This window comes from Pelodiscus sinensis, chromosome 1, assembly GCF_049634645.1.
Source record: "Pelodiscus sinensis isolate JC-2024 chromosome 1, ASM4963464v1, whole genome shotgun sequence".
Lineage (NCBI taxonomy): Eukaryota > Metazoa > Chordata > Testudines > Trionychidae > Pelodiscus > Pelodiscus sinensis.
This window is the reverse complement of record NC_134711.1, coordinates 248,172,267-248,197,393: the sequence shown is the minus strand read 5'-3', so window position 1 is coordinate 248,197,393 and position 25,127 is coordinate 248,172,267. Positions and strand designations below refer to the sequence as shown.

Sequence of the window (25,127 nt, the reverse complement as noted above, 5' to 3'; positions counted from 1 at the left end):
TATGGTTGCCCTTCTTTGACTTAAATCAACAAAAAAAAGTTGAAAAGGTCTTCAGTTTTAATTGTTCTCCAATAGGGATGTATCAGATAATTGACTAGTGAAGAAAGAAGAAACCGGAAGGGAACACCATCTAATGAAGGCATAGGATGCATAGTCCTAGGGCGGGATGGGGATTCCATGACCACTGCCCCCACAAGATATCGATGGGTGGTGGTGGTCGGGGACTCCCTCCTAAGAGGGATTGAGACATCCATCTGCCATCCAGACCTGGAATCTTGAGAGGTGTGCTGCTTACTGGGCGCTCGCATTCAAGATGTGACTGAGAGGCTTACCAAACTGATCAAACCTTCGGAATGCTACCCCTTCCTGCTTCTCCATGTGGGAACTAACGATACGGCCAAGAATGACCTTGGATTGTGGACTGTAGATTATGTAGCGCTGGGAAGAAGGATCAAAGAATTCGGAGCGCAAGTGGTGTTCTCGTCCATTCTCCCTGTTGAAGGGAAAGGACTGGGCAGGGATCATCGAATTGAGGAAGTAAATGTGTGGTCGCGCAGGTGATGTTGCAGAGAGGGCTTTGGTTTCTTCGACCATGGGACTCTGTGCTGGTCACAAGGATTGTTAGGAAGAGATGGGATCCACCTAACCAAGAGAGGAAAGAGCATCTTCGCGGGCAGGCTTGCAAACCTAATGAGGAGGGCTTTAAACTAGGTTCGTTCGGGGACGGTTACCAAAACCCTGAGGGAAGTGGGAAAGTCAGATACCAGGAAGAAATGCAGAGAGGAACGAGCAAGAAAGGAGGACCCCTGATTTGATCGGAGAAGATAGGGTGATCAGCTGGTTATCTGAGGTGTTTGTACACTAATGTGAGAAGCCTGGGCAACAAACAGGAAGAACTGGAGGCCCTGGCCCAGTCCAAGAAATATGATTTAATTGGGATAACAGAGACTTGGTGGGATGACTCACATGACTGGAGCGCTGTCATGGAAGGGTATAGACTGTTCAGGAAGAAGAGGCAGGGGAGAAAAGGAGGAGGAGTTGAACTATACATAAGAGAGCACTATGATTGCTCAGAACTCCAGTATAAAGAGGGAGAAAAACCTGTTGAAAGTCTATGGGTTAAATTTAGAGGTGCAAACAGCAGTGATTTTGTGGTTGGTGTCTACTACAGGCCACCTAATCAGGTGGATGAGGTAGATGAGGCTTTCTTCAGACAACTGAGAGAAGCTTCCAGATTGCAGTCCCTGGTTCTCGTGGGTGTCTTTAATCACCCCGACATCTGTTGGGAGACCAATACGGCAGTACACAGGCAATCCAGGAAGTTTTTGGAGAATGTTGGGGATAACTTCTTGGAACAAGTGCTGAAGGATCTGACCAGGGGCCGTGCGCAGCTTGACCTTCTGCTCACAAATAGGGAGGAAGTAATAGGGGACGCAGAGGTGGTCAACAACCTGGGAAACAGTGATCATGAGATGGTTGATTTCAGGATCCTGACCAAAGGAAGAAAAGAGAGTAGTAAAATACACACCTTGGACTTCAGACAAGCAGATTTTGACTCCCTCCGAGACCTGATGGGCAGAATCCCCTGGGTTGCTAACATGAAGGGGAAAAAGGAGTCCAGGACAACTGGCAGTATTTTAAAGAAGCCTTATTGAAGGCATAGAAAGAAACCATCCTGATGCGTAGCAAGAGAGGCAAACATGGTAGGAGACTGGATTGGCGTACAGGGGAAATCCTTGGTGAACTTAAGCACAAAAAGGAAGCTTAAAAAAGTGGAAACTTGGACACATGACCACTGAGGGTTTAAACGTATTGCTCAAGAATGCCGGGGGGTTATCAGGAAGGCGAAAGCACAATTGGAATTGCGACTGGCAAAGGATGTGAAGGATAACAAGAAAGGTTTCTACAGGCATGTTAAGGAGAAGGTGATCGGAGAGGGTGTGAGGGCCCCAATGGATGAAGGAGGTTACCTAGTGACAGATGATGTGGGGAAAGCTGAAGTATTCAATGCTTTCTTTGCCTCTGTATTCACGGACAAGGTCGGCTCCCGGAATAATGTGCTAAGTGACGCAAGATGGGATGAAGATGGACAGCCCTTGGTGGGTAAAGAACAGGTTAGGAACTATTTAGAAAAGCTAAACATACACAAATCCATGGGTCTGGACTTAATGCATCCAAGGGTACTGAGGTAGTTGGCAAATGTCTTTGAGGAGCCTTTGGCCATTATCTTTGAAAAATCGTGGAGATTGGTAGAGATCCTTGATGATTGGAAAAAGGCAAATGTAGTGCCCATCTTCAAAAAAGGGAAGAAGGACGATCTAGGGAACTATCGGCTGGTAAGTCTTACCTCTGTTCCTGGAAAAATCACGGAAGGGATCCTTAAGAATCCATTTTGAGGCACTTGGAAGATAGGAAAGTGATCAGGAATAGTCAGCATGAATTCATAAAGGGCAAGTCGTACCTTACCAATCTGATTAGCTTCTATGATGAGGTAACTGGCTCTGTGGACATGAGAAAGTCCAGTGGATGTGATATACCCTGACTTTAGCAAGGCTTTTGATACAGTCTCTGACAATATTCTCGCCAGCAAGTTAAGGGAATGTGGATTGGATAAATGGACAGTAAGATGGATAGAATGCAGGCTAGAAGGCTGGGCCCAGCGGGTAGTGATCAACGTCTTGATGTCAGGATGGCAGATGGTTTCTAGCGGAGTGCCCCAAGGCTCGGTTCTAGGACCGATTTTGTTCAATATCTTTATTAATGACCTGGATGAGGGAATGGATTGCACCCTCAGCAAGTTTGCAGATGACACTAAGCTAGGGGGAGAGGTAGAAATGCTGGAGGGCAGGGATAGAGTCTAGACTGACTTAGAGAAATTGTGCCACAAGAAATCTGATGAGGTTCAACAAGGACAAGTGCAGGGTCCTGTACTTGGGACGGAAGAATCCCAAGCATTGTTACAGGCTGGGGACCAACCAGCTAAGTAGTAGTTCTGCACAAAAAGACCTGGGGTGTTACAGTGGATAAGAAGCTGGATATGAGTCAACAGTGTGCCCTTGTAGCTAAGAAGGCTAATGGCGTATTAGAGTGCATTAGGAGGAATATTGCCAGCAGATCCAGAGAAGTGATTATTCCCCTTGATTCAGCTCTGGTGAGGCCACATCTGGAGTATTGTGTCCAGTTCTGGGCCCCCCCACTACAAAAAGGATGTGGATGTATTGGAGAGGGTCCAGCGGAGGGCAACCAAAATGTTTAGGAAGTTGGAACATATGACTTATGAGGAGAAGCTGAGGGAGTTGGGTCTGTTTAGTCTGCAGAAGCAAAGAGTGAAGGGGGATTTGATAGCATCCTTCAACTTCCTGAAGGGAGGTTCCAAAGAGGATGGATAGAGGCTGTTCTCAGTAGTGACAGATGGCAGAACAAGGAGCAATGGTCTCAAGTTGTGGTGGGAGAGGTCCAGGTTGGATATTAGGAAAAACTATTTCACCAGGAGGGTAGTGAAGTACTAGAATGGGTTACCTACGGAAGTAGTGGAGTCTCCATCCCTAACTGTGTTTAAGTCTCGGCTTGACAAAGCCCTGGCCGGGTTGATTTAGTTAGGATTGGTCCTGCCTAGAGCAGGGGGCTGGACTTGATGACCTTCTGAGGTCTCTTCCAGCTCTGTGGTTCTATGATTCTATGATCTCTCTTCTGTGGCTCCGACTGACTTTTCTGTGGGTCAGTGACCCCTGATTCAAAACAGGTTCCCTGCCCCTCATAAATAAAGACAATGCTGAAATCGTTTGTGTTTAACATAATATTTTATTTAAAAATGAAGCCTGGCCAACAAGCCCCCAGTTGGGGTGAAGCCCTCATCTGGCCACAGCATCATAATACTTCTGTATTCCAAAACCTGACCCCAAATCTGAGCCTATCATACACTGGAACCCCCGTCCCACACCTCTCACATCCCCAAACTCCTGCACCCCCGCATCCTCAGCCTTCTGCCACAACACTTACAGCATTCACACTCTGCAAATCTGTATCCTGAGTCCATCATACTCCCAACCTCCCTGCCCTGAGCCCCTCATGCATCCCAACCCAAACTTCTGCACCCTCATATCAACAAGCCTGTGGCTTGCTCAGCACCCCAGTGCTCCACCTGAGCCCAGCACTCCCCAGCCTGGAGTCCCCTCCCTGAGCCAACATCCTCTTCTTCACATCCTCCTGCATCCAAATTCCCTCCTAGATCTTGCACCTCACACCTTTTCCCACATTTAAATCCCTCATTCACACCGCAGAGCCCGCACCTCCTATCTCAACCCAGTGAGGGTATGGCTAGACTGTAGGAGTTTTCCTGGCAAACATGCTCTTTTGGTAGTCCCTGTATTCCTCATTCCACGTGGAATGAGGGGGCTTCCAAAAGAAGGGGTTTTTCCAACATTTGGCCCAGTCTAGACAGGCAAAATGTCAGAAAAATTTCTTCAAAGAGAAGGATTAAAAAAAAAGTGGTAGTGTAGCCGTACCCTGAGAGTGTATAAGGGCTGGGAATAGCAAGTGATAGAAGGGGAACAGAGAGGGCGGGGCCTGAAGGAAGGGGTGGGGTCTTGGGGAAGGGGCGGGATAGATTTTTGGCGTGTCCTGACATTTAAAAAGTGATCTTGGGTGTAAAAAGGTTGGAGACGACTCCCATAGAATATCAAAATGCATCTCCTCATGCATCTATGCTTGTTACGCCATCCATAACAAGCAACCATCACCTATCATTATAGCTCATTCCACCAGAGCTGGGGTGTGGTCCCTGCCTTGCTTGGATCTGGTCCCCGCAGCTCTGCATTAGGGAGCTCACGCTGGTGCTCCAGCCTCCCATTGCTCCACTCTGGGGCTGGAGCACAAAAAAAATCTACTAGACTGGCCCCCCTGCCCAGGCTTTGGTCCTTGTCAGTCAGGGGATACATCAGTGAGGTGTGTGTTTTTTGTGGGTATTTTTTGTTTTTGCTTCTCATTTGTGTGTGGTTTCCTCCCTCCCCCCCAAAAACAAAAACAAAAAACAACCTGCCAAACTTTATGCTCTGACATCCGGCCTAATGCAGTGGGCCAGGCAGTCCTAGCTACAGTCTTCGGGCAGGGTTCCAAAGCCTGCCTTCACGGGACGGATACTGCTCTTCAGTCACCTAGAGTGGAGTATCCATGAGGACATCACTCGAAGTAGAGTTCCTCACCTTGTGCAGTAATCGGAGTTCTTCAAGATGTGTGTTTCCATAGGTGCTCCACTACTCTCGCTCCAAAGTAGGGGAGTAGGTTCTTCAGAGCTATATCCACGGTAGAGAAGGAATGGAGGCACTGCACGCGCAGCTAACGGCATGATGAGACACCACTTCACATGCACAGCATGGCAGGGCACTTCTAAAAGAAATCTCCAATTGCCAGTGTGTGGACACACCAGCAACTAGAGTGGAACACCCATGGGGCATGCATCTGAAGAACTCTCATTACTACACAAGTGTGGCGGGACAGACCGCCCCCGCCCCGCAGAGGCAGATCCGCCCTGCACTGACCCGGCGGTTGCGCTCCTGGGGGCAGAGCAGGAGGTGCGAGCGGTGTGTGGCCCCTGTACAGCGGCTGTGGCTCAGCTCAGAGGTGGGGGAGGAGCCAGCAGGGTGGATGCCGGGAGGAGTGATGGGGAAAGGGCGGCACGGTGTTTCGGCCGTGGCCAGGGCGGCCAGTGACATCACACCGGCAAGGCGCCGGTGCAGCATTTAAAAGGAAGAAAGCCAGCAGCGAGGGGGGGGGGTGGAGGAGGAAGGTAGCAGCCTGAGAGGTACCCAGAGGGAAGCGGGACCAACCGAGGCTGGGGCAGAGCCAGAGCAGGATTGCGGGGTAGGAAGTAGTCCAGGGCGGGGCTTGGAGCCGGTGAGCTGGTGAGTTTTGGGCATTAGCCCCGCTGGCTGGACAGGATCGGGCGAACCTGTCCTTAGGGCCCTGGGCGGGGGCCCATGAGAGAGGGTGGGCCTGGGCTCCCTATTCCCACAGCCTGGCGGCAGCCGCAGAATCAAGCGCCACATACCAGGGCGAGAGACAGGGAACAGGACTAGCAACCGAACCTGGACAGGGGGAGCATGAGTGGGGTGGCTGGACCCGCGACTGACCGGGCGGTCGGCCGCCCACTCGTACAACAAGGTAACTCTCTCCTACTTGCCTCTGGCCCAAGAGTAATTTTTTTCCGAAGGAATGACTGCAGACTCCTGAAGCCTTCTCTGAAGCCTCTTCTAATTAAATCCCTGCCCCTTTCTCCTTTTCTAGATGCCACCTGGACAGTTAATTGACCCAAATAACCTTCTTAACCCTCCTGGCCTTGGGTGTGGTGGAGCTGGATATGAGGAATATTATTCATTGCACCTCTCTTTTTTTCAGCACTGTGCAGTGTACATATGTCTCCTCCCCACATGTCCGCATGGGTAAAAATAACAGGGTGGGTAGTGAGGCAAGTAGAACTATCTTTAAGTATGTGTCAAGTATCAGAGGGGTAGACGTGTTTGTCTGAATCTGCAAATGCAGCAAGGAGTCCTGTGGCACCTTATAGACTAACTGAAGTGTTGGAGCATAAGCTTTCGTGGGCAAAGACCCACTTCGTCAGATGCACGTGTGTCACCTAGTAGATGTACTACATGGCTCCCTTATTTTATCAGTGTAGTGCCCTGCCGCCTCCCTGCTGCTGGATCCTTTCTCTATACAGGGAAAAACTCTGGCAATGGGGAAAAGCTCTGGTGAGGGGTGTGTATGGGGAAGTAGCAGGGAAAGGCTCAGGAAGGTCCCTGCTCCTGGAGCCTTTCCCCAAAGGACCTTTACTAACTTCAGGGAAAGGCTTCAGCTGTGGAAAGCAGCTAAATTCTTTCCTCATTGCTTCTCCCTCTGCCAGAGCCTTTCACTGACCCATTTTGCTATTCATACACTATAGACTTTTGCCAGTGGTGCGTAGAGTAGATGTAGCTTTATTGACTGAATAAACAAGGAATTTTTTGTCTTTTGAAGAAACTACAGTTGGATTGTATTTTTGTCCTTTTCATCCTGACAGTGCTGCTTGTTGTGAGATTTATGGCACCTGTCTCTAACACCAAGATCTAGAGGAATAAACACACAGATTAGAGTCCTTGTCTAGATTCTAAAGCAGGCATGTCAAACTCAAAGCCTACTGAGGGCCACACCAATGAAAACTGATAGCTTTCAGGGCCACCTAGGGTTCTCAGATGTTTGACCAAAAAAATTTGTTGTCAAGCGCAAAAAAAAAAAAAAAAAGCGTTTTAGGTGCCAGGCAGAAGGCACCAATATTAGACACCTGGTAACCTAGGGCCACTGAGGAAAATGTACTGTCAGAAAGTCATAGTTATTTATTATTATAGATTATGTTTTAGGTATATTTTATAATATTACAATAACTTGATGTGTAAAATTATTTGCTCATATTAAATAATTTGAAAATTAATTTTTCATAATTTTTCATTTAAATATACAAAATTTAAAAGTACCTTAAATTTATATGATATATAACTTGCTTTGTTGTAATAAAAACAAGTATAGACCATGGTTAACCTAATAGAACAGGCGTCTATGAAAATTTCAGATACTTTGTAAGTTTGAGGTTTTTCATGAAGATGTAATTCATGCAATTGCAAAAAATCAACATCTTTATTGATATAAAATTAATATACATTTTGTGATTTTATCTGGGAATAAATAAAAATCAAAACATTAACAAAATAACCCTTTCCTTTCCCCCCAGAACCAGGCAGTCTTATACCCCCTTCTAATCCAATCCCCCCCTCCGCTCCCCTAGAACCAGGCCCCCCCAACCTAATGCTTCCCCTTTCCCCAGAGCCAGGCTCTCTCAGCCCCCCCTTAAACCTAATACCTGGGTCCCAGAGTGACATTGCTAACTGAGGTACTGGGGCGGCGTGAATACAGCGGCCAACTGTGAGCGCCTGCTGGAGCGCCTAGTGCAGAGCACTCAGCTGGCCATGAGCGTGTGCGCAGAGCAATCCAGCTGGCTGTGAGTGCCTGCTGAAGAGCCCAGCGCAGAGTGCCCAGCTAGCTGTGAGCAGTTGCTGTGGCACAGAGCGGCCCGGCTGGTTGTGAGCAGGCACTCAGCCACATGCTCCGAGCAGCCAGTGGGCCACACTTCATTGTTTTATTAAAATGTTCTGGGGACCGCAGAAAATTTTGATCGGGCCACATGTAGCCCTCCAAATGCCAGTTTGACATGCCTGCTCTAAAGCATGGGTGGTTGGTACAATAGGCCAGGGGAGCCTCTGCTTGTCTTGGTTTTGCCATGGCTGCTGGGCCCCCAGTTGCAGGACTTGGGGAGGAAGTTCTTGATTTATTATGCTCCATCCAGGTTCTGGGGCAGCTGAAGAAGTGGCAAATACTATTCAGCTTCCTGGGTTTATCAGTAATCTCCCTGGACTTCAGGTTAATTAGTAAAGAATGCAGGAAGCTGAGTAGCAAATACTGCCTCCTGAGCCACCCTAGTACCTGCATGGAGAATAGCAAAAGTGTCCTTTTGGGCCTGGGGAGAGGAGGTATCCTATGACTGCAGCTGGCTCACGACTCTGGTGAACAGGTGGGGAGGCGTTATGGACTTTAGCCGGCCTGGGGCTCCTCCAGCCAACATGTATGTGTGTCTAGGGCCTCCTTTGTGTGGGTGGTCAGCTTGAGTCTCCTTTCATGGGGGGAAGCAGGGAATATGGGGCTCTGGCCACATGGGGCAGCAGGGGTCTTGAAGATCCACAGAGGGGAGGGGAAAGGTGCACATAGGTATAAGGGGCAGATCCAGAGCTAGCCTCTCCTCTAAGGGATACTCTGTTCACCACCCACTAACATCTCCTATTGCATACTTGGCTGTTAGCATAAGTTCTTAACTATAAAGATGGGATATTCTAAAAGTTAATAGTTCTTCGAGTGGCCCCGTGGGTGCTCCACTCTAGGTGTCGGGTCCTGTCCCGGCGCTGCGGCTTGGAGACTTTTCATAGCCGTGCTCCGCCGGCTCACGCATGCGTGGCTCCCCAGGATAGTGTTCGTGCCTTTGATCAGCCGTGCGCGAGCTGGCAACCGTCAGTTCCTCTCAACCGCCTCAGGTCGCGGTCGGAGCTCCCTGATCTCTTCTTCAGTTAGGTTTTTAGATAGTTGTTACCTGTAAATAGTTAAAAAATTTAGATTAGCCGTGTTCCTGTTACTTATTACATGTTCTCTTGTTTAAAAAAAAAAAAGTTTTTCTTTCAAAGCCGCTTCTCATTGACAAGCGCTGCAGCAAAGCGCTGAACTGTGAAATTGACTACCCACAGCGGGGGTCACAGAGGGATCAGTTTTTTTGTCTTTAACTCTGCTGACAATGCCAGGATCAACTGGTTTTAAAAAATGTTCAGTGTGTCGTGAAGCCATGCCCACGGCTGACGGCCATGACACTTGTATTAGGTGCCTGGGGGAGACTCATGTTCCTGACAAGTGCACCCATTGCCGTAAACTAACTTCGAGAGCCCGGAGGGAGCGGGAGATGAAGATAAGTATGCTTATGTTTGGCAAGGCATTGCAGCCTGACCCTATCCCTTCAGCAGCCATAAAAACCTCCCAGCACAAGAGGAGAGCAGCTTCCCCAGGACTGGCTAGCTCCACAAAGTCAAAGCTGTCCCCGTTGCGCTCCCTCCCTGCAGCATTCTCAACCCCTGCAGCGGCTTCTAAGGTGAACCCCGGGGGGTCCAGACAACTTGCTGGGGCTGGCATCAGAGAGCCCCCACCATCCAGGGGCAGATCGGCTTCAGCGCCGATACCGGGAGCAGTGCCGCAGCAGACCAGCAAGCCTGCACCGGCTTCAGCTGCGCACGCTTTGAAATTGACAAGCGCTCTGGCGCCGCAATTGACCAGCCTCCCGGCACCAGCTTCAGCGGCTTCTGCGGCACCCAGCGAATCGGCGCCTATCTTGCCTGCCACGGCGGTGATCACCGTCTCCTCCAGCACCGAGACCTGAGGTGGGACACGCCAATGCCTCAGACTCGGCACCATTATTAACCCCGGCACCGGGTGTCCTGCCGGCACCGACATCAGATCAGCATCAGCAGCTGATCTCTCTGGCACCGTCCCACCTTCATTTGGTGCCTGGCTCCCCTGTGCTTCGGGGTAGGGATGGGACTTCAACATCCAGGAAGTCATTGTCAAAGACCCATCATAGGGACAGGTCTCTTTCTCCGCCTACTTCACCAAGAAGGCGAAGTCGCTATCACGGTTATTTTTTCCCCCCGCGGATTATGTACAGCGGGCATGGTTATTGGGACGCAGTGTACTTAGATGCACATCGGTCCCGTTCACGATCCTGGTCACCCTCCTGTCTTTCGAGGTACGGATCGGTGAGACGCTCTCCATGCCGCGTCTATTATATCCAACATGGTAGCACACGTTCTTCTCGACACTCCTCGCCGTCATGTTCTGAATGCTACTATGAGCGCTATCATAGATCATATGACGATTGCTCCCAGCGTCACTGTTCACCACCACATAAGGGATCTTCTTACACCTGCCAATCACCATTAGCGGAATACTTACCTCACCGGTCACAACCACTACGTTCACCTTCTCCAACTAAGAGTCCAACGATCCAGCTAGATCAATCCGAGCCAGAGGAGGGACAGCTGTCTGAAGCGGAGGACCCTAAAATGGAAACTTCCTCGGCGGACTGCCCATCTTCTTCCCCGGATGAAGCGATTTTCCCAGTTGACATATCTCCACCTGATGATCTGAAACATTTTGGTGAATCTCTTCAAACGAGTGGCAGACACGCAGGACATAGTTGGCAGATGTGCCTGTTAAGAAACATCGCCTTTTGAAGAACCTCCGCCCACAACAGGGTGCGAAGGTCGCGTTACCAATTGATGAGGCGATTATGGAAGTGGCGGACGAGATATGGCAAATCTCAACATCAGTTGCATCTACAAGTAAAAAAGCTGATAGAAAATATTTTGTTCCGGCGAAGGGGTTGGATTTTGTATTCAATCACCCCCAACCTAACTCGCTGGTAGTAGACGCAGCACAACGTAGGGGTAAGGCGCCACAGTACAGAAATACCCTTCCGGACAAGGACAATAAGAAATTGGACATCTTTGGGAGGAAAGTTTATTCCTCAGCTACACTTTTACTTCGCATTGCAAATTACCATAATTTCGATAATTATTCTAAACTAGCAGATTTGCTGCACCATCTCCCAGACACCAAGAAACTACTCATGAAGGCAATAGTACAGGAAGGTTACGCATCATGTAGCACTGCACTTCAGATTGCGATGAATGTGGCCAGCACAGCAGCTTGGGCCGCTGCTACTGATATTGCTATGAGGAGATCATCTTGGCTTTCGTCAGCAGGGGCGCCGAAGGAGTTGCAAAGCAAGGTTGAGGATCTTCCCTTTGACAAACTTAAACTCTTTGCTGCAAACACTGATGAGGTCCTCCACTCGGGAAAAGACTCACGCACCATGGGGATGGACACACCTTCCTTCAAACGGTGTTATTTCCCTTACCCACGGAGGTATGACTTCAATTTTCCTAAACAGCAAACACGTCCTTTCGACAACCAGCGCCCTAGACAGCGCCCCCAACGCAAGCAAACACAGCAGAACTGTTCGGGTAACCAGCAGTTGACTAAGCAACAGATTTGAGTTGTTCGTCGAGGATGCAAACCAAGTGCCCATAGTCAATGCGGAAACTCATCATCTTTTTCACCATCATCTACGCTCATTTTGCCACAACTGGTCTGCGATCACCACAGACAGATGGGTGCTAGAGGTAGTTCAGTCCAGCCTCTCCATCCCTTTTCTCTCTGTTCTCCCTACCACTCCCTCCTCCCCGTCCCTTTTCAGGGACCCCTCTCACGAGAAACTGTTGAAGCAAGAAGTTCAACGTTTGCTCACCATCGGAGCGATAGAGAGAGTTCCCAAGCAGTTTTGGGGAAAAGGTTTTTACTCCCGATATTTCCTCACACCAAAGAAGTCGGGAGGCTGGAGACCCATTCTGGACCATCGAAAACTAAACCGGCACCTTCAAAAGCAGCGTTTCAAGATGGTAACCTTATAAACCATTCTTCCGTCATTGAACAGAAAGGATTGGTTTGCAGTCCTCGACTTACAGGACACTTATTTCCATATAGAAATTCACGTGGCACACAGACGTTTCCTTCGTTTCCAAAATTGGGGAACGAGCATTACCAGTACAGTGTTCTACCATTCGGCCTGGCATGTGCTCCCAGGGTTTTCACCAAGATGTTAGCAGTGGTCCTGGCCCACCTACGCAGACTAGGGGTGGCGATATTCCCCTACTTAGACGCTTGTCTTCTCAAGGGGACAACTTGTATGGAAACAGGTCGTATGGTTTGGACAGTATCTGATGAATTTGCTACTCTGAGCCTTCTCAAAAACTGGAAGAAGTCAACGCTAGTTCCATCTCAAAATCTCATGTTCATAGGTGCGCGCCTCGATTCAACTATGGCTTACGCATATTTACCGATGGAATGTTTTATAATAATCAAAGAATTGGTACACACGGTGGTTCATGCTCCAACAATCCCCACACGCGTCTGTCTACAGCTGTTGGGGCATATGGCTGCTGCCACCATCGTAGTGTGCAACGCAAGGTTACGTTTTCGTTGCCTCCAGTACTGGTTAGCCACGGTTTACATCCCGTCAAAGCACAGCGTCCACAGGCCGGTAGTGGTGCCGCAGTATGTCTGGGAATCCCTGCAGTGGTGGACCAACCCGACCAATCTCCTCACAGGCGTTCCATTTCATCACCCTCAGCCTAGTACACAAATAACTACAGATGCCTCCCTCATAGGTTGGGGAGCTCACATGGGTAATTTCACGGTCCAGGGACGTTGGTCACCACTCAATGTGCTCGAGTTGAGAGCAGTGGGACATGCCTGCAAGCACTTTCAAGCATTCAAAAGACAACTGCCAGGATTTTAACGGACAACATGGCAACTATGTTTTATATAAACAAGCAAGGAGGTGCCCGATCCCGTTCTCTTTGTGCAGAGAGCATCCGTTTATGGAATTGGTGTATTATCAACAACACTGTTCTAACAGCTTCCTACCTGCCAGGTGTAGACAACTCAATAGCGGACTCTCTCAGCAGGCGTTTTCCACACGACCACGAGTGGGAGATCCGCACGGACGTTCTGAATCGTATCTTCGTTCAATGGGGATTTCCGACGATAGATCTGTTTGCGACAGAACTCAATTTGAAATGTCCCAATTATTGTTCGAGAGCCGGAATAGGACGCCACTGGCTGGGGGACGCCTTCCTTCTTCATTGGGGGACGTCATTGCTGTACGCTTTCCCACCGGCAGTATTAATTCCCAGGGTTCTTGAAAAGATCAAGGTAGACAAAGCCCGGGTAATCCTTCTAGCACCGGCATGGGCTCGTCAGCCTTGGTTCTCAATGCTCCACCAGATGTTAGTGAGAGCGCCATATCCGCTACCTTCTCTTCCGAATCTGTTGACCCAGGACAACGGATCTCTCAGTCATCCGAGACCCGAAGTTCTACACCTCACTGCATGGATGCTGGCTGGTTTACCAACTCCGAGCAATCCTGCTCTCAGCTAGTCAAGCAAGTGTTGATACATAGCTGTAAACAATCTACACGAACCGCTTATACAGCTAAGTGGGCAAAGTTCCAAGCATGGTGTATGGACAATAACGTGGACTCGCGTTTTGCATCTTTACCTTGTATATTGGATTATCTCCTGCAACTACATGACAATGGCTTGGCAATCGCATCGCTACGAGTACACTTGGAATGCATTAATTGCTACCATCATAGGGATGACGATATTTCCTTGTTTGCACACCGCACTACAAAAAGATTTCTGAAAGGACTCTCGAATCTCCACCCTCCGCGGAGGCCTCCTCTTCCCTCATGGAACTTGGATTTGGTCCTACAAACTTTGACTCGTCCCCCTTTCGAACCTTTAGCAACAGTAACATTACCTTTACTTACGATCAAGTTGGTTTTTCTCCTAGCCCTCACTTCAGCTCGCAGAGTGAGTGAGATAGCAGCTTTTATGGCTTTGCCGCCCTATACAGTTTTTTCAAAAGAATCGGTAACGCTGAGGACCCACCCAGCGTTTATTCCGAAGGTGTCTTCTGAATTCCACATAAACGAACCGGTGGTTTTACCATGCTTCTTCCCCAAACCCCATACCTCAACGCAAGCAGCATACTTGCATACGCTGGATGTGAGAAGAGCGTTGGCGTTTTACATCGACAGAACATGAGGTTTTAGGGAAACAGACCGCTTTCTAGTGTCAGTGGCGAGTCACTCAAAAGGACAGCCTTTAACTTCTCAGCGTATTTCCAAGCTCATAGCTTTGTGTATATCCATGTGTCATTCACTGCGAGGGAAGCCTCTCCCCTCTCGCCCCAAAGCTCATTCAACTAGGGCAGTTGCTGCTACTACGGCCTTTCTCAGTGGAGTGTCCTTTTGCGACATTTGCAGAGCAGCAACATGGTCTTCGTATGCGACTTTTGTGAAGCACTACGCTATAGTTGATCAGTTTACTTCAGATTTTTCTGTGGCTACAGCAGTACTTAATCATGCTGGTAGTCTTGATTCCGGAGCGCTTTAATTCTGTTCTGTGTACTGCTCCGGAGTCACCTAGAGTGGAGCACCCACGGGGCCACTTGAAGAAGAAAAAGAAGTTGCTCACCCTGTGAAGTAATGATTGTTCTTCGAGATGTGCCCCGTGGGTGCTCCACAACCCGCCCTTCCTCCCCGCTCCGGAAATTTTTCTTTTAATGTTTCTTTTCAGACGAGCGGATGAGAGGAACTGACGGTTGCCGGCTCGCGCACGGCTGATCAAAGGCGCAAACGCTATCCTGGGGAACCACGCATGCGCGAGCCGGCGGAGTACGGCTATGAAAAGTCTCCGAGCCGCGGCGCCGGGATGGGATCCGACACCTAGAGTGGAGCACCCACGGGGCACATCTCGAAGAACAATCATTACTTCACAGGGTGAGTAACTTCTTTTTTTGCAGGATGGTAATTCAACTGGAGTTGTGTCAAGGTCAGAGTTCCAGAGATCAATGTATGGCCATGGGAAACTTTCATAAGATCCATTTTTCCCACTCTTTCATGTTGTGATGGGGCATGTCTCACAAACTGCATTTTTGGATGTGACATGGCATAGTTCAGATGGCGTGCTTTGAAAAACCTCCACCATAATCTGCCTTTTCTTACATTGTGAAATACGCTGCATGTCACAGTGATAGTCTTCTCTCAGAATTTGTATAAGTATTTTCTATTTGGATGTTTCTTGAATAGTTAATTGAAAAACATTTAAATAGATTATTTAGGCAGAATTATTCTAACTTCTATATGGTTGAACCACTAACTAAATATAGAATATTTCCTATGATGTATTGGTTTTAAATGTGGGAATTGAGGAAAAAATAATGCATATATGAGTATAATCTGTTGATTGATTTTTGGATTCCCACACAAGAGTACACCAAACCCACATAGTGTCATGGATTGCTAAATTTTGCCTTTAAATGTGAGTTAGCTGGAAGATGTGTGTGATATCATGTTTTGGTAGATCCTTTTTCACTCCCCTTTCAAAGAAACTTTGTCTTTTGTCAGTCATGACATGAGATATCTAGTCATTTTAAAATGTGTTCTAGATGTATTAGTTTTGGAGATTATCAGCAACCTGTATGTAGGTATAAGACAAGACTTGCTGAAGACTCGTGTTCAGGTTTCCCCTCCTCCCCCCACTCATTTCTTTGAAGGGAGGATCACGCAGTATTGTTAATTTAGAGCAGAAACTCATGTACCTCAAAAACATCCATGTAGAGAAATGAAGTCCAAGCAGGTTCAGAAGTTGTTTAAGAACCAGGTTTTTTTTCATTTGGAAGTAAATAAAGGGAAATAATTACTCCCTTGTGGAGTTTAACCGTAAGTTGTTATGACTAAAGTTAAAAAACCACATACTCATTATCAGGGCTTGACAAATTCTGGAAAACCCTACTCGCCAGACAAAAAAGGGACTCGCCACCGTCCCCCCCAAAAAAGTGTTTTTTTTTAATAGCATAAATTGCTAATAAGAATAAGAACAGTAATTACTAATACGTTATTAATAAATATCACCCAAGTTATTAATAAATAACTCATTAACCTCTACCTTTTCCCTCTGCTGCCATGTCTCCTCCCCTTGCTCCATCAGCTCCCCTGGTGCCTGCTGCCCCCCAACCCCTCACCCTCCCCTGTTGTCCTGACTCCTGCCCTTCTCACTGCCCTCAGCCTTCCTGAGACCTGCCCCCCTCCACCAGCCCTTCTCTCCCCCCTGTGCCCACTCCTCCAGTAGCCCCACTCTGATCATGTGAGCTACCCCTCCTCATCCCCTCTCCTAACACCTCCCTCTACACACCTGTCCTGCCTCTCTCCTCTGGTGCTGGTCCCTCCCCTGCAGGTGTCTGCCTTTCTGCTTCACCCCCAGAATCTCCTAGCACCTGCACCCTCCTTGTGCCCCCCCTTCTCTCACTGCCACTGCCCCCTTTACTCTCTTTTCCCCTGATACCCACCCCCTCACCGCCCTCTGCCCCCGTTCCCCTCATGCCCCTGTGCCCTCACACATGACTTGCTCCATCCCCACCTTCCTCATGCCCACCCCTTCTTTCTAGCCTTCTGCCAGCACCTCCCCCTCCCCCCTCTAGCCCCCAGTGCCCTTACTCTCTCCTCTCCCAGCATCACCCTGTCTCCCCTCCCACTGACACCTCCCCTCCTGCCCTTTACCTCATTGTCTGCACTTGGTCCCCTGGCATTTGTCTCTCCTGCACCGCTGTCCCTCGGTGTGTTCCCCTTTCTTCTTCTCCTGACCTCCTCCCCTCCCTTCCCCTTAGCACAAGCTCCTTCCCCATATTTTCCCCCTCCCCTCCACACAGTTCAGTCCAGCCCAGTCCCTTCCCCTCTAAGTTTTTTGCTGCCCCAAGCCAAACATTTTTGGCCGCCTCCCCCCTTTTGTTTTCTTTTACACGTTTGCATTTTGCAATGGGTTTTGCTTGTTTGTTTTCATTTTTGTCCTAGCATTTTAGCCCTATAAATAGCAAATAGCATTTTCATTTGTTTTTTCCCATAAAGGTAAAGGCGCTTCAAGTGAACTCCTCCTTTCATTAGCTGCTGTATCACAGCAGCCGTTTGCCTGCCCTGTCCAGCCCCTCTCTATGGACAGGCACCCCTCTCTTCCGACCCACAGGGGAAACAGGGTGCAGAGACCCAGAGGGGTGAAGGGAACAGTGGAGAGGGGTACAGGGGTGGCGCAGGAACGGGAGGCACAGAGCCAGAGGGGTGCAGGGTGCGGTGGAGGCATGGGGAATGGGACGTGGGGAACGGGAGGGGCAGAGGGATCGGGGTCTAGGGGCAGTGCAGGGAATGTGCAGCACAGAGCTGGGGGGGCAGGGATTGGAGGGGTGCAGAGTGCAAGGGCGGCGCAGAACCAGAGTCGCAGGGAAGAGGGAGAGCAGGGGATCCGGGGTACAGGGAAGCAGGGGTGGCGTGGGGAACGGGCAGGACTGAGACAAAGGGATGCGGGATGGGTGCAGTGAGCCAGGTGGTTGGCCAGGAGTGGTCTCTCACTGGCGAGGGGGTTGGGTCCATGGCAGGACTGGAGCCGGCAGGGCAGGGCCTGGCTGTGCCGCAGCCAGCTCCTGGGGCGACGCAGCCAGGGCCGAGCTGCCGCGGCCCTTTAAAATCGGCGGGGCCATGTCACACTGGCATCTGCCAGCGTCCCGCCCTCTCGCTTGTGCCCCGCCTCCTCGCGCTGGAGCTGCACACAGGCAGCCTGGCGCTGAGAATCACCGCGCTTCCCCCTTCCCGGCGGCGCTCCACTCCTCCGCCCGGCCAGCGGATCGGATGGGGCTGGCACCGCTCGTAGTGCGGGCTTTGAGCAGCCCCTCACAACGGCCCACCGGGCCAATCCACCCCTGCACTCGCCAGCTGATAAAATCTACTCGCCACGGGCGAGCGGGCAAGTGCATTTGTCAAGGCCTGCTCATTATAGGCATTTATAACTGGACAGCTAATGCAACTTGAATTTCAGAGGACACCCCTGAAATTCACAATGCTTATGAAGAGAAATGTATTGGAATTTTTTCATGAAATGTAGAAAATTTGCATATAGATTTTTATGGTCTCTTCAGAGAAGGGAATTTTACAGTGTTGCTATGTATATCTGCTTATTGTGAGATAACTTGAAGGTGCTATTGTAATATAGATTGAAATAATGGCTTTGTAATAGCGACCCATAATTCTGGGTAGTGTACTATATATGGTTTAGTTATTGCTATCTTATTCCAATGTTACTTGCTGACAGTTATGTAATTTTATTTATGGTACAGTACATGAACGTACTGTACTCATCAGGACCCTATGTGTTACATAAGTAATATGACAGTTCTAATAGGTGTTAGTGTAACAGAATCATGACACATGAATGCTAGTATGAAATTGGTCCTAAAAGTTTGACTAGAGCCAGTAAATAATCCGATACACAAAAGATTCATACCCGTGCCAGATTCCTTTAGTGTTTCAAGAGGCTGCCATTAAAGTCAACAACTGCCAACATTGATGACAGAAGGTGGCATGAAAAGCTTTTTGGCTTGGCATGCCGAGAGTCTCTGTGTGCCATTCCAGAGCAGAACAGGCAAAGTAAGTCTGATAAAAGGATGTTGTTAATTCTACTTTTTTGGTGTGCCTACACATGTGGTTAAGCAAAGGAGGGGAAGGACTGAATTGATTCTCAGCTATGAAGTGAGTGCCACATGCCAGCAATTAAGAGAAGATTGAGAGAGAAGGGAAACAACCAGGAAACAGGGGGAGGAAGGGAAAAGGAAGAGGACAGGGTATGCTAAGGGATCAGAGATAGCACAAAAAAGGGGAAGAGAAGTATAAAGAAGAGAAGAAAAGACAAACACAAAAATGTCACTTTTGATTCTATTACCAGTATTGTGAAATAGATGCATTTATGTGTTTTGAGTGTCTGTATTGCTTTTGTGTGTTTCTTTTGGTATTCAAAAATGGTTGTCTAACTTTTTGATTATTTACTATTGTGCTTTTTTAATGAAGGCTCCAATGCTACCAACATTTACCTGCTTAGCTTCACTCACCTGAGCAGTCCGGTTAAAGTCAGTAACATTACTCATGAACTTGAAGTTTTAAGCTTGTACATCTTGACAAACTGGGGAAATAGTCATAAATAAATACAGGCAGTCCCCGAGTTATGTGGATCCGACTTATGTCGGATCCGCAGTTACGAACGGGGCCCTCCCTCTCCCTGGTCTCCAGCAGACCAGGGAGAGGAAGCAAAGCTGCGGAACACGTGCTCCGCGGCTTTGCTCTGCTTTGCTCCCCGTCCCCCTGGTCCGCAGACCAGGGGGACGGGGAGCAAAGCAGAGCAAAGCTATGGAGCCTGAGGGCAGCAGGACAGCCACGGCTCGTCTGGGCTGTCCCGCTGCCCCTGTGATCCGCGGCTTTGCTCCGGACGCCTGTGGTACAGCAGCTGGGGCGCTGCCGGTTGGTCCCGTAGCGCCACTCTGGGCGCTACTGAACCAACCCAGCAGCACCCCAGCTGCTCTGCCCCAGGCGTCCCCAAGTCAGCCGCTGCTGAAACTGACCAGTGGCTGACTACAGGAAGCCCCTGCCCTGGGCTTCCTGGAATCAGCCGCTGATCAGTTTCAGCAGCAGCTGACTTGGGGATGCCTGGGGTTCTTAAGTTGAATCTGTATGTAAGTCAGAACTGGAGTCCAGATTCAGCCGCTGTTGAAACTGATCAGTTTCAGCAGCGGCTGAATCTGGACGCCAGTTCCGACTTACATACAGATTCAACTTAAGAACAAACCTACAGTCCCTATCTTGTACGTAACCCGGAGACTGCCTGTAGACTGAAGTTCAGTAAGGACAAATGCGAAATACTAATCTTAGGAAGAAATAATCAATTGCACAGATACAAAATGGAAATGACTGCCTGAAAGGAATATTGCAGAAAAAAGATCTAGAGGTTATAGTGGATCACAAAATAAATATAAAATCAACAATATAGTACTATTGCAAAGGAAGCAAACATAATTCTGAGATATATTAGCAAGAAGGAAGGAAGATGCAAGAAGTAATTTATCCACTCTATTCAGTATAGATCAGGCTGCAACTACAGCAATATGTCCAGTATTAGGCACCACACATTGGAAAAGATGTGGACAAATTGGAACCAGTACAGAGCAGAGGAACAAAAATGACTAAAGGTCTAGAAAACATGATCTATGACTAAAGCTACAATTTAGTCACAGAGGTCCCAAAAGTTATGGACTCTGTGATTTCCAGCGATCTCTGTGACTTCGGTTTATGAGAGCTACTGGATGCCCCCACTGCCTCTCGTGGCCCCTGCAGCTTCCAGGGTAACATTCTGAGCTTCTAGCCTCCACCGGGGACTGCCCTGAGCTCTTCGTTGCTGCAGACCCCTGGAGGTATGGACGGCAGGTGTAATTCACAGCTTCCAACTACTGCAGGCGGCTCCTACTTCCTGTGCAGCTGCCCTATTTCAGGTGGTGTAAGGACATACAATGCTCATTTTGTCACTGATGCTTTTCGTAAAAGTCACAGATAGGTCACAGCTTCCATGAATTTTTCTTTGTCTGTGACCTGTCTGTAACTCTTACTAAAAGCATTCGTGACAATTTTAGTCTTACCTATGAGGAAAGAGTAAAAAAAAAATTGGGTTTATTTCATCTGGAAAATAGAAGGGAAGACTGAGGGGGCATATAATAAGTCTTCAGATATGTAAAAAGTTGTTATAAAGAGAACAATGATATTGTTTTCCTCAACCACTGAAGATAGGACAAGAAATAATGGGCTTACATTTCAGCAATATGTATTAAGAGTAGACATTAGTAAAAGCTTACTAACTATAATAGTAGTTAAACATGGGAACAAACTACCAAGGGAGGCTGTGGGATCTCTATCATTAGATATTTTGAGAACAGGTTAGAAAAACAACTGTCATGAGGATTATTAACACTTAGCCCGGTGTAGGAGACTAGATTAGATGATCTATTAAGGTACCTTCCTGCCTGACAGTCTATAAGGATGCATGCAAGTTTTGGCCTTAGAATATTCTTGCTTTTAGTGCTTAATGAAAGCTAATGTCTAGGTTAATTTTGGCAATCTCTTGGCAATCTAAGAATTGTTTTGTGTGTTTTCAAACAGACATTATTAAAATCTCCTGCGTAAAGACTTGGGTATAGTTGGAATAGCTGCATAGTAAAAGCTGTGAGAGTTCACATGTGGTAGATTAGATATTCCAAAAAGTAATGTGCATTCATAGATCCTGATTCAGGGAAGTACTTAAATACATGCCTCATTTTGAGCACATGAGTAGTCCTACCAATTACAATGGGATAAAACATTATCTTAAAATTAAGCATGAATTTAAACACCTTGCTGAATCTGGAGGTGTTAGGGTTTAATTCTCAAAATAGCCTAACAACAAATGAGAAACAAAACTTGGGTTCAGAATAGGCTCCTCTAAAGTATCAGGGCATTGTGCTTCTACTAGAAATATTTTGACCACCTCTTCTTGAATGTTTCCTTCTCAAGCAAACCATTGTGCCATTAAACATTTTTGCTGCCTCTTTTGTCATTTTCTATATATGTGCATTTCTCTACCTTCTTTTTCCTTAAATAATCCTTTAGTATGCAAGAGGTCACATTATAGAAAAATCAAAACTCTGTTTTTATATATAACCATATGAATTGACAGCTTCATACTTTAAAAAAAAAATAGAAAATTATTATGCTGTTGGAGTAAGACTCCTAAAAGAAGAAAAATCAAAGAACTGAAAATTGTTCTACTTATTTTCATGTAGTTTCATGCAAGTGTCCAACTTCTATGGCATTTTTAAAATATTGGAATAAACTAACGAACAAGCCTTCAAGTGATTTGTATGAATGCTGGAGGGCAAAAACTGATATATTAACATAGACATTGGCTTTAAAAAAATAATCTTTTAACAATTTTGCAAATTGCAATTAAACATTTTTCTTTTATCAAATTATGTATTTTTAAAAACAGAAATATGTAGATAAAAATCACCTTAGCATTCCCAAATCAATGCAAAGATTCTCTCCTCTCTCTCCCAACTAACTGAAAACAACCTAAGTGTGTTATGCAAATGTTCCATTTAAATTTCTCCAAAACATTTCTCTTTAATTGTTCATATAAAATGTGGGGAAAACTTTATTAGACTTTTTATGTTAAGATTTGACTTAAAATGTATTTGACAATTGCACAAGTGAAGGAGGATACAATGGATCAGGAATAAAAAATGAGCCTGCTTAAATAATTTTCAAGATTTTCTGGTTCACGTGTAGTGATATTGAACTCTTTAGTCATAGGCTTTAATTTGTGCATGGTGCTGACCTGATGCTGTGCAGGGACACTCACTGCATCCCTTCATTCAATTCACTCTAATTATCCCCAACTTCCTGGGGAGCCTGCTTAGAACTGGCCATGAATGTTTGTTGTTAAGTATTAAGATATTAGGCTACCCTGGTTACATGTAACAAAGTAGTTTTAGGCTGTGAATTTACATATAGATTATCAGTACAGGAAGCTGAAATTATATTTGTCATTATTTGTATGTGATTAAATAAAAGTATGTATTGAAATAATAGAACATTTTGATAGTGTCTTAAGCTTGGAGCAAATAAAATGTGATTTAATGTTATTTTGAGTTCCTGTACATTGTTGTTTAATTTCAGTGCACATTTTCGTAGTGTATGTTAATTATCTTTGAAACAATCAGTTTTGTGTGCATATTTCAGTGTTGTGGTAATTATATTTTCTGGGAGCATCTGTTAATGCAGAATTTTGTCTCTTCAGGTTCATGTGAAAATGGCGGATGAGGCTGTCTGTGTTGGCCCAGCTCCCACCAGCAAAAGCTACCTCAACATGGATGCCATCATGGAAGCCATTAAGGAAACCAGGGCCCAAGCTGTGAGTCTGAATGAGTCTATCTGCTGCAGCTGTTTCATATATAGAAAGCTGAAAAACCAGAGTTTGTATTAAAAAAAAAAAAAAGTGATTGAATATGCTATTCCAGTTAGTTCATGTCACATGAGTTAAATGTGGCCGAAATCGCTACTGGAAATCAAAGGCTTTGTAGCATCTGGCAGTGCTGGTCGCTGATCCTGCAGGTGGCTGCTGGATTCAGCTTTCACACCAGGGAGCAGCTTCAGTTCATTCCCAAATTTGCTTGGGGAGAAAAAAACCAATTAGTTTTGAGCGCTAACCCTTTCCATGCCATAACACTTTTTCAGTGTTTTTATAAAGTGTGTCCAAAAAGGCTTTTGTTTAAATTCAATTTTAATCATTTTAAAAATTACACACATAATTACACTTGCAGAAAGGTAAATGGTGCATTCAGTAATTATTTTTGTTGTTTGATAATGTTGACAAAATGCACATTAGCATAGACGGGTAAATACGGCTGCTATTGTGTCTCCCGCATCCCCATAGGCCAGAGATCCAAAGTTTAATAGAGATTATATTTGAAAAAACAAATATACATATAACTGATTGGAATAATGCTTTTTGCTGTGGTATGTAGTGAATTAAATGCATTATGTACAAAAACATCTTTAAATAAAATTTGATGGATGGAGTCAGTCAACACCAGTAATTACCCTGGAGTGGCTCAGTTAGCATTATCATTTCTTTTGAAATAAATGTGTTTCAAATGGTGCTTGCAAAACAAAACAAAAACCCCTTGAAACTGAATTTACAAGGAGTTCTGATGCCCACACTGTTCAAGACACAATGCAGATAAAAGTAGTTTATTCTTTAATCTTTAGTCTTTAAGAAGGTTTCTTTAGTTGACTGTTTATGTAAAATTAAAAACAGTGCTGTTTTTGTATAATTTTGCAAAATTTGTACTAGAATGGGGATAGCATGTTGAGATGCATAATTTTGATCTGAGGACATACTACTTTTATCCCTGCAGAAAAAGCAGAGTGCATTATCCCATTGATCACTAGCAGATCTAGCTGCATTAGAGGTGGAAGAATTTCTAATGGCAGGGTTGTGTCCATGAAAACTCATGATACCATCTACATGTTTTGTTAGTCTCTAAAGCGCTGCAAGACTATTTGTTGTTTAAGTTTTTCCAGTTACAGACTAACTCTGCTGTCCCTCTGAAGCACTTCAACTACTGTTAACATCGTATGCTAGAATAATTCTGGGAGAGAATACAAGATGGGGGGGGGGGGATTGTTGGAGAGGACTAAAAAGGGTGTGGTTGAGTATACACATGGGGTATGTCTACAGAGCAAAGTTATTTCGGGACGCCAGAGGTATCCCGAAATAGCTACCCTGCGTCTTTTGAATGCATTTGCTATTGCGAAATATTGTGGTCGTGCTGTTTTGCCATCCCTGTAAACCCATTGTACGAGGAATAAGGAATGGCTCAAAATAGAGCTGAATTTCAAAATTTGGTGCTGTATAGACCGCACGAAATGACAAAATAAGCGATTTTGAAATAGACTTGAAATAAGCTACTATTAATAATAAGCTATTACTTCGAGTGTCGGGTGCTGTGTAGACGCACCCATGGAGGTATATGTAATAGGAGAAGCGTGCCAAAGAAAAACAAACAAAAAAGATCATCTCTGTACCTATGGAGACAGTGCCTCTCTTCTATCATTGACAAGAGGTGCTTCCTGCAGAAAAGCTGGTTCAGTCAATGCATGTTAGCAGATGTGATTTGGGAGCTCCAAATCACTTAACCTAGACTGAGGACAAACAGTCTTGAAACGTTATGCTAATTTAAATAATAATCGCTGAGACAAATGCCTCATCTTGACAAATGTCTAACTGTGTATTGCTTTCTAGTCTTTGAAATCTTAAATTTTAAAACTCCTCCTGGCTTTTTTTTTTTTTTTTTCCAAAGGTCCACCCAGGGTATGGATTTCTTTCAGAAAACAAAGAATTTGCCAGGCGTCTGGTAAGGTGTTCCCCTCTCCTCCTCGCCCCCCATGAATCTTTTACAAAGCACTGGCATGGGAAAGTGTA

At 46.5% G+C, this 25,127-nt stretch overlaps 1 protein-coding gene across 2 annotated transcripts in view; it reads left to right on the top strand.

Annotated features, from left to right (window-relative positions):
• Positions 1-25,127, top strand: part of PCCA (propionyl-CoA carboxylase subunit alpha) — a 476,944-nt gene that overhangs the window by 56,721 nt on the left and 395,096 nt on the right. For both annotated transcript variants that reach the window (XM_075918750.1, XM_075918751.1), the window contains exons 5-6: positions 22,941-23,054; positions 25,006-25,059. In XM_075918750.1, the coding sequence (XP_075774865.1) occupies positions 22,941-23,054; positions 25,006-25,059 (168 nt within the window). The remainder of the gene's footprint in view (positions 1-22,940; positions 23,055-25,005; positions 25,060-25,127) is intronic.